Source organism: Hakea prostrata, chromosome 10 (assembly GCF_041222555.1).
Source record: "Hakea prostrata isolate BN-2017 chromosome 10, UWA_Hpros_2, whole genome shotgun sequence".
In the NCBI taxonomy this organism is placed as follows: domain Eukaryota; kingdom Viridiplantae; phylum Streptophyta; class Magnoliopsida; order Proteales; family Proteaceae; genus Hakea; species Hakea prostrata.
Genome location: NC_142609.1, coordinates 33,965,345 through 33,975,502, shown reverse-complemented (window position 1 = coordinate 33,975,502; position 10,158 = coordinate 33,965,345). Strand labels below are relative to the sequence as shown.

At 37.8% G+C, this 10,158-nt stretch overlaps 1 protein-coding gene across 1 annotated transcript; it reads left to right on the top strand.

Moving 5' to 3' along the window:
• Window positions 1-1,092: 1,092 nt before the first annotated feature.
• On the top strand, window positions 1,093-9,813 carry LOC149002597 (glutamate receptor 3.4-like). The gene is made up of 6 exons (XM_089137670.1): window positions 1,093-3,697; window positions 4,641-5,986; window positions 6,414-6,691; window positions 7,270-7,301; window positions 7,449-7,858; window positions 8,612-9,813. Exons 1-6 carry the CDS (start codon window positions 3,388-3,390, stop codon window positions 8,756-8,758), a joined length of 2,523 nt encoding a protein of 840 aa, XP_088993796.1. The 5' UTR covers window positions 1,093-3,387; the 3' UTR covers window positions 8,759-9,813.
• The last annotated feature ends 345 nt before the right edge of the window (window positions 9,814-10,158 follow it).

Here is a 10,158-nt window from a genome sequence, read left to right as displayed (position 1 = left end):
TAACATTTTTCCACAAAATTCCTTCTTTTCCTTTCCTTCTCCCTCACCTCATTGCACATGGGGCCCACAAGTTTTTTTTGCCACCCCACCTTTGCAAACAAACGTAGCCGAAGATAATCTCTTAATCGTGATGATCTAAATCACTGGTTAATTTGTGCTACTTTGAACTAGGCTTCTCTCTAGAATGTGTGATGAGAAGTGTGAGAAGAATACGAACACATGCCGTTAGTAAAGCTATGCAACCAAGATGTGGAAGCAAAATATATATGCACAGGACAATGTTTACATGGTTCATTTGAAAGCTATGCTTACAACTGAGTAGAGATGGTTTCACAAGGAGGAGAAGGAGTAGAATACAACCCTAATCGTTTTCTATCCAAATCAACCTATTGATAGACTAAATATAGAGATACAAGTGAAAACCCAACTTCAAGGATAAAGATCAAAACGTTTCGGTACCTAAAAAATGTTCAAAACAACAAAACATGATCTTCAAACAGTTTTGGGTACATAACAGTCATTTTGAAGAGCTTGAAGTTTTGACATGGGTACAACTTATCTTCCCATTGTGACGTTTAAAAAGAAGATCCAGACACATTTAGGGGCTCGTAATATTTTTTATGTGGTGAAAATTTGTCTTCACCATAACAAATGCAAGGTAAAACATGAGTTAGGAGAATAATTTATTATTGAACTTTATTGGAAGGAGTCCTTTCTACTTCTTTAATTAACTTTTATATGTAAATATGCAAGCTTGTACATATAGGTAGGGAGACTATTTTTTTTTGGATAAATAGATAGGGAGACTACTTATTCATGTCCTAAAGACAGTTGAATTCCTAATTGCAAATGATTTGTTTGCAAGAAAAAAAAAGAAAAAAAAGAAAAAAAAAAAGGGGGTGTGATAGATAGGTAGGACCCAGTGGCAATGGGGGTGGAGGAATAATAAATAGTATTTTGTTGAAGTTGAAAATGTTGAGGTTCATAATAAATTAAATAATATTTCTCTTCCATTCCACTCCTGTTTTTTCAAATTTACAAGGAAATGAGGTGGAAAAAGTATTTTGCTATGTAAGCTCACAATTCCACATTGTATCATCGAGACGGTTTCGTTCTGAGGGATTCCCTCTTCTTCTTCCTTGTTCCTCTTGCGGTTAGTCTGTGATTTCCTCGGCGATGGCTTCTGCAACCTCTGACCCAAATGATTCTTCTCTGTCTAGCCCTTCTCTGAATCTCTTCTTCTCCAATGTTCGCAAGTTTCTTTCGATTAAGCTCTCCTCCTCGAATTATCTGGTCTGGCGTAGTCATTTTCTAGCTCTTTTCCGATGGCACTTCCCCTAGTCCGGCACAATTTCTCCCATTTCAGGCTACTTCCTCTTCACCGGACACTGTGACGTCCATCGCCGCCAGTACAAGCGCAATTGCGTAACACGAGACTGACTATGGGAGGCATAAGCAGACGCCAGGGAATTCCAGAGCTCAGCAGAACTGGTGAGAACAACAAAATGAGAATGAACATCCTCGGTGAGCGAGTGTTGCGTTTTTTGAAAGGTACTATCTCGTATGCTCTTCAAGTTTATCGCTCTTCCTCAATGACCTTACATGCATACACCATGCCGATTGGGCTGGGTGTGTTAATGATAGGAAATCAACTGGTGGCTTTCTCATTTTTCTGGGCTCCAATCTCATATTCTGGCAATCTCGCAAGCAAACTGTGGTGGCCCGCTCCAGCACTGAGAGTGAATATAGAGCCCTTGCCTTGGCTACCGCTGAGCTCGCATGGATTCAGTATTTACTTCGTGAGATAGTGTCCCTCCCATCCTATGGTGTGACAATATAGGAGCTACTTATCTCCGGTTTCTCATGCCCGCACAGAGCATATCGAAATTGATTTCCACTTTGTGCGTGACAAAGTATCTCGGGGTGATCTCTGATCTCTGGTGCGTTATGTATCTACTACGGACCAACTGGCTGACATCCTCACTAAGGCCTTGTGGTTTCTTCTTTTACATTCCAAACTCAACCTCTTTGATGCTTGAGTTTGCGGGAGGGTATCAAGGCTAATCTGGAAATTATGTACCTAATGTATACCCAACTATAAATACTGTACAGTCTCATTAATTTAACAGTGAATGAAATCATAATTCTACACTGTTTATGGGGTATTATTCTGAGTTGTATATAAATATATCAATTCATATATTTTTTTGGGTAAGGAGATGTCAACTCATATTGTGTGTTATTATTAAAATTGAAATTCTACCATTAATTATAAATAAAACATTAATTAGATAGAGAAAACGATAAAAATGAACCATACCTATACCATATTGAGTATTAGAACTGGTTTATACATGACAAATATAGTTTGATGATTGTATAACACATTTGTACTGTTTGCTATTCAGTACCTTTATACTATGAGGTAAATTTATTCAACACCATACTGATACCCTACTGATTCCATACCAAATACTAATTCCTTTGGAAATTGATACCCTTTGTTGTATATTGACCAATCTGACCATTAGATTCGCAATGGTCTGGCAAGCTTATCTTCATCGTTATGGTTCAAAGATTCAAATCTTCTCCAAGTAAACAAACATCTTATAAGCAAAAGACAGACTGAATAACTCCTATTCCCTTTTGTTTTTTTGAACAAGAAGCTGCTTTTCTTGAGATATTTGATTTTCTTTCTTTCGGTTTACTGTTAACTTTGTCGTCCTCATAGGTTGCAAGTCATTCAGCACACTGTTTCATGCATAGCTATTATTCTCTGGGTTCCCTTTAACTTCCCCTTTAGTAAAATCTATACACATGATATTGTAGGTTCTTCCCTTTAATTTTCTATTACAGAATCTATGCATGTGGTGTGGGTTCTCTTTTCTTCAGTATAATTGCTTCCTTTGGGTTTTGGTACTTTGTATCAGAAAACTCATATGAGCTTTGATTTAATGCATACACTATTAGATGGGTCTCTGAAACTGAGGGGGTTTTCTAAGTCAAAAAATGATGTCCACTTGATTGTGCTTGTTGACTTCGGTTTTGTCTCTTGCTTCTCATTTATCTTTGGGGTGGTAAACAAAAATCTAGTACTCAGTGTGTTTTGTTTATCGTCAAATTATCATGTCCTTCAATCCATCTTCTTCTGTTGACAGCCCTTCCTCTATATTCTTTTCCTTTTTGGGCATCTTCTTTGGGTTGTGATAGTATTCTGATTCTGTTGGTTCTTGTGATGAGAATAGGAACTGGGTTTTTCCTTTTGTTTTACCCTTTTGCTTTGTTTCTGGAATCTGAACCCTGCCTAGGGTGCAATAGATGTCTTAGACTTGAAGCATTGCTCGCTTAATCGAAGGCATTGACTGCAAGTACAAATCAACTACTGTCATGCCTCTGCATCAGTTTATTGGCTCTGTTTGCCTCTTCATGATGAGATTGCTTCAATTGTTGCTTTTTTGTATGTTGATGATCATGGAAGTTCAGGGTGGGAGTCGAAAATTAGGGGCTTCTTCTCGGCCTCACATTTTAAATGTGGGAGCTCTGTTCACATTTGATTCAACTATTGGAAAGGTTTCAAAGCCGGCAATTTTAGCTGCTATTGATGATATTAATTCCAACTCGAGCATTCTTGCAGGGACAACACTGAAAATCATCATGCAGGATACAAGTTGCAGTCACTTTCTTGGAAACATAGAAGGTATTCTGAAGCTGATGACTTACTGATCTAACTTTATAACCTTACTCTGGGATGCTTACTGGCTTTGTAGTCTCTGTTTGAATATTGTCTTAGGGTCTAGTAATGGCCATTCTTTGAAGAACTTGTTTGTAAAAACAGCACCACTTATAGGCACAGTGTTACCTTTATTGGTTGTTATTTTGAACAGTTCAGATTGGTTGTATGCATTCAATCACAGGGTTCCCCCTAGAAATGGAAGAAAAAGAGTATTTGCAGAGCTCCCCATTGCTAGGTTCCTCAGTAACTAGATATTTTGGATACCAGGATTATTTTGTTTCAAGTAGTGAATCGGGTGTTTAATTGCAATCTCTGCATATGTATAAAAAGATAATTTCAGCAGAGACTATCCATAGCTGAGTGACACTGTTAAAGCATATGAATGATCATGTAGAAACATATTTTATGCTTTTCTTGGCTAGAAAGGCTTACCTTTTCAAGCTTGGCAAATGGTGATATTCGCTATCAGATGGCTTAAAATAGGTTGGACATTCTTGTCTGTCTGTAAGGTCAGCTTGATGTGAAGATGATAGGGTGTCAACTACTGTAATTAACATTATGTCCTGAAGATATGAAGATGCTATTGATCAGCTACTCTTCAAGTAACATCAGGCAGGAAGTTCTGAAAACATGGAAGCAACTTAGTTCACAAAAAATTATATTGTTACGATCCAAAGGTGTCTAGGAGAATAAAAATTATCTACATAGACAGGATATGTGATAATGATTTCTTTTAATACCATATCAGGGGTTATAACTACCTGCTGATGAAAACAAAAGAGGGCTTGTATAGCATTGAAAAGTAAAGAAAACAAACAAAATAAACCTGCATCAAACTAACAAAACGTAGGCTACATCTCTCTCTCTAATCAAGCTCTATTCTTACAAGTCCTTCTCTTTTCTGCAGGTTTGCAGCTGATGGAGAAAGATGTGGTTGCGGTAATTGGTCCCCAATCATCAGGAATAGCTCGTGTTATCTCTCATGTTGCCAATGAAGTCCATGTTCCACTTCTTTCTTTTGCAGCCACAGATCCAACTCTTGCTGCACTAGAGTTCCCCTACTTCCTTCGTACCACAAAAAGTGACTATTTCCAGATGTATGCAATAGCAGATTTTGTTGAATATTATGGATGGAAAGAGGTCATTGCCATCTATGTTGATGATGATAATGGGAGAGGTGGCATATCCATTTTGGGTGATGCTCTAGCAAAGAAACTTTCAAAGATATCATACAAAGCTGCTTTCCCTCCAGAAGCCTCCAGTGGCACCATTAATGATCTCTTAGTTCGGGTAAATCAGATGGAATCTCGTGTTTATATTGTCCATGTGAATCCAGATTCTGGTCTAGCAGTTTTCTCTGGTGCGAAGTCTCTTGGGATGATGGGTAGTGGCTATGTGTGGATTGCAACAGATTGGCTTCCTTCTGTTTTGGATTCATCAGAACCAGTGGACCCTGACACAATGGATCTCTTGCAAGGTATTGTTGCCCTTCGTCATCATACACCAGATTCTGCTATCAAAAAGAATTTTATATCTCGGTGGAGTGACTTGCGACGCAAAGGGATTGCTACATCAAGCTTGAATTCTTATGGATTCTATGCTTATGATTCTGTTTGGTTAGTTGCTCATGCCATTGATGAATTTCTCAATGAGGGAGGGAATATTTCTTTCTCAAACGATCCAAGCTTACATGATGCAAATGGAAGCTCACTACACTTATTAGGACTCCGTGTGTTTGAAGGTGGTTGGCAGTTGCTTCAGAAACTAACCACAATGAACTTTACAGGTTTAGTTGGCCAGGTTCAATTCGATTCGGAAAATAATTTGATTCGACCAGCATATGATATTATTAACATCGGTGGCACTGGGTACCGCCGGGTTGGGTATTGGTCAAATTATTCACATCTATCAGTTGTTGCTCCCGAGATCTTATATAGGAAGCCCCCAAATGTTTCTACCAGTAACCAGCAGGTTCACAGCATAATTTGGCCTGGGGAAATTACTGCAACGCCACGTGGGTGGGTGTTCCCCAACAATGGGGAACCCTTGAGGATTGTGGTACCTAACCGAGTAACATTCAAGCAATTTTTGGCAAAGGATAAAGGCCCTATTGGGGTGAGGGGTTTCTGTATTGATGTCTTTGAAGCAGCTGTGGGTTTGTTGCATTATCCTGTGCCACATACATACGTAGTATATGGGAATGATTCCAGGGGCACAAGTTACGATGACCTTGTGAATATGGTCTTCGAAAAAGTAAGTTCTCTGCTTTTTTTTAACATTAACATGGTTGATATGTGAAGTTAAGCCTCCAACTGCAGTGAGGATTGTTTGGTCAAAGGAGGTTCAGATCTAGGGGAAGTCTTGTCGTAAAACTGAATATTTTCCACTGATGTTCTATGCTTAAAAACTGTGCTAATTCAGCAATGTCATCTTAGGATTGTTCACCAAATTTTTCTGACTGTTTCAAAGATTGCAAATGAATTGAACGGACATGAGCACTCGATTTATTACTTTGATCGTTCTCCCCGAGTCCCATTGAATGTTAGTGCAGCATATTGTTGGTTAGTTGTACTTTGAAATGGTGGTGTAAATTTATTCTGTTTCTTGTCCGTACTCCATCCATAGTTTGGGAGGTGAAAATCTTATTGGGAACTCAATTTTATAAATTTTCGCTTTGCAGAAATTTGATGCAGCTGTTGGAGATATAACCATTGTCACAAATAGGACAAGAATTGTGGACTTCACTCAGCCCTACACTGAATCTGGCCTTATTGTTGTTACTTCCGGGAAAGAGATAAAGCCTACTGCTTGGGCTTTTTTAAAGCCATTTACATTTCAAATGTGGTGTGCCACTGGTGCTTTCTTTCTGTTTGTGGGAGCAGTTGTTTGGATTCTTGAACATCGAAGGAATGATGAATTTCGTGGTCCACCAAGGCAGCAGCTTGTAACAGTTTTTTGGTGGGTATAATTGCATCTCTTCTGGAATTCCCTCTTAGTTTGAGAAGAGAGTCTGCATTGTGAGCCTGGTTATATGGAAGAAGCTGTAATCTTGTGCGACTAGAATCGTTTGTCTTAATCTGAGAATTCTAATGGGTTTTTCTAAAATGTTCAGTGGATATAGGCTATTAAGCTTCCTTCTGATTCCCTGAACCATGGAACCGCTAGACATTTAATTGTTTGCTAGTCAACATTGATCAAAGCTAATTCAATATTTCAAACCATTATATGCAATTAGGAACTTGCTCTGTCATTCTGTTCTCACTTCACAATCTCGATGGGAAGTGTTTCCATTTTCTTTTTTTTTGTTTTGTTTTTTTTTTTATTTTTTATTTTTATGGGGGGGGGGGGGTGGAGTGGGTGTTTTCTTGTCAGAAACTCCATTCTTTCTGTACGTTTCATGCCTAGTATCATTCTTTTGCATGCTTTCTATCTGTGCTTTCTTTTTCTTTTCTCTTGCCTACATTTTTGTTTTCATTGATAAAGTTTCTACCTTTTCTTAATTCTGATTTAATAGTTGATTATTCTTCACTTTGTAGGTTCAGTTTCTCTACAATGTTCTTAGCCCACCGTAAGTAAATTTTGTCTTAGCCCCCACTCTTTTTCTTTCTTCTCCTTTTGGAGCATCATGAGAACTTATTTATTTTTGGTCATTTGCATTTTGCTTTGTCCTAAATTCAGCTTTATGACATCCTTTGGCTGCTTGGACCCATTGCAGGAGAAAAGATTGTTAGTACCCGTGGACGTTTTGTGCTGCTAATATGGCTCTTTGTGGTACTTGTAATCACTTCAAGCTACATGGGTAGCTTAACATCAATTCTCACAGTGCAGCAGCTGTCATCAGGGTTCCAAGGGATTGACAGTTTGATTTCTAGCTCTGACCCTATTGGCGTTAGACATAGGTCATTTGCAAAGAACTATTTGATTGATGAACTCAACATTGCCGAATCCAGGATTGTGAGCCTTAGTTCTGAGAAGGCTATTTCAGATGCTCTTCAGCGTGGACCCAAAAATGGTGGGGTTGCTGCTATTGTTGACGAACTTCCTTACGTTGAGGTCTTCCTATCTGACAACAACTGCAAATTCCAGACTGTGGGGCAAGTGTTTACAAGAAGTGGCTGGGGTTTTGTAAGTGTTTAGCTTCCTTCACAATTAATATGTGCTTTTATACTGTCCTGCTTAATCCAATATGCAGCTCTATTTTTTATCCTGTATAGTTTTGGGCAATTGATATTTGTTAAACTACACAAATGCTGGTACTTGGGTGTAGTTTAATGTTCTCTTCCACTCTTAAATCTGTAATCCTGAGTTCTGACAGCTACTTATCTCTCCATTTTATGTGCCTGTATACAAGATATGCATTTTTTTTCTAGGTTGGGAATTATTCTGAGATTACCAGGCACAAACTAAATAGAAAAAGCACTATAGAGAAGTGTCAAATGAATAGCTTGTCAAAATATTTCAGTTTCAGAGGGAGAGGGTTAGTGATTCATAACTCTATTTTTCCATTTTAACTCAAAACATCAGTTGATGGATTTCCTTAGCTGTTCATTTATTAGAGTAGCTTCTACATTTTTCTGAGATGTTAAGAGGATGATAGTTTTGTTGTATTACCTGTGTTTCAATTCCTCACACAATATTGTTAGATTTCTTGGGTTTTTTTAACATATAATAAATTTAATTTAATTGTAAGACTTTCAGTTGATATTGTTTATTTTCATATACTTTTGGCGATGTTTTCTGAAAGGAATCAAAAAAAAGGGAAAAGGAAAAGAAAGAAAATCTTCCACTTATATTCATGAAAGTTTTCAGATGTCAAATTTATGCGGCAGTAGAAGTGAAAAAACTGCCATATTTCTTAATTTTGCTGTATCCTTACAGGCATTCCCAAGGGATTCTCCTTTTGCAGTGGATTTGTCAACAGCAATACTTGCACTCTCAGAGACTGGTGAGCTGCAAAGGATCCAAGATAAATGGTTGTCCCATAACGTCTGTTCCCCAGAAAACAACCAAGTTGATTCAAGCTAGCTATCTCTCCAGAGTTTCTGGGGCCTCTTCATGATTTTTGGCATTGTTTGCTTCATTGCTCTTCTTGTGTTTTTTACACATGTCTTTTGCCAGTACCGAAAGCATGTTCAAGATGATGAGGTAGGTGAGGATGGTGATGCGGAACAAGATGGATCCAGTCGTAGTTCTTGGCGCTCTCTCTGCTCTACCAGTTTCAAGAAAATAATAGAGTTTGTTGATAAGAAAGAAGAGGAGATCCAGAAGAAGAAGCAAGTTGGCTTTAGAAAACAACAGCATTCTAGTCGAAGCTCAGATGGACAGTCCTGTTCACCTTCTTAGTGTATGTTCTTTTTGTTCCAGCATATCTTTTGTCTCATTATAGCAACCTTCATGTAGGGGCAAAATAAAATGTAGAAGATCCTTGTTTCATAATAGCATTAAGTATCAAGGAGCAGAAAGAAATGTTCATTTTACACAGTTAGAGTTCAGAGAAGGAAAACCATGCATAGTTTAGGCCTTGTATCAAGTATGTCCTTGAATAGAGCTGATTGGAGGACGGAGGTAAGGATCCATGTACCTAACCCAAATCAGTTAGGATACAGCTGATTATTGTAGAGAAGGAAAAAATGTTGAGGAATAAAACTTCTTATCTTACATTCTATATGATATAGAAAATCTCTTCTATAAATTTTCCTTTTTGAGGGAGTCCTTTTCTTTGAGTTCTCAATTTTTGAATGAGCATGTGTGTTTTGTATGTCTACTTTTTTGAAATTGTTGCTTTATTGAGAATTTAGAGAAATTCATATTTCTCCTCGGTTGGCTATATGCCTAGTTGCATTTCTTTGTTAGTGTTCTTTACAAGCCATTGCAATAGTTGCAACCCTTGTATCATGGTTACACTTGTTTGGAACATTGTTAAGCAGAAATGATTCTTCTGTCGTTGTTCTTTCTGTCTGTATTTGGATAACCAACTGCCTTGCTTGAGATATTTAATCTTATTCCTTTTGGTAATTGTTAACTTTTGTTGTGATCATAGATCCCAATCCATCCAGCCACACTGTTTCACGTTTAACTGTTATGACTCTGGGTTCCTTTTAGTTTTCCCTATTATAAAATATATATATGTGTGGTTTGTAGGTTCTTCCCTTTAATTTTGTATTATAAAATCTATTCATGTGGACAGTGAAATTGTGGGTTCTTCTCGTATCTTCAGTACAATTGCTATCTTTGGCTTTTGGTACTTTGTATCAGAAAACTCACTGAGGGTTTACAAAGTCAGAACTTCTTATTTAATCACTGATGTGCATGTGGTTGTCCATGTGATTTTTGGTATTGTCACTTTCTTTTCATGCTCCTTTGTGAAGTGTTAAACAGAAAACTAGTTCCCAAGTATGTTTTATTCTTCGTCAAACTATGAAGTT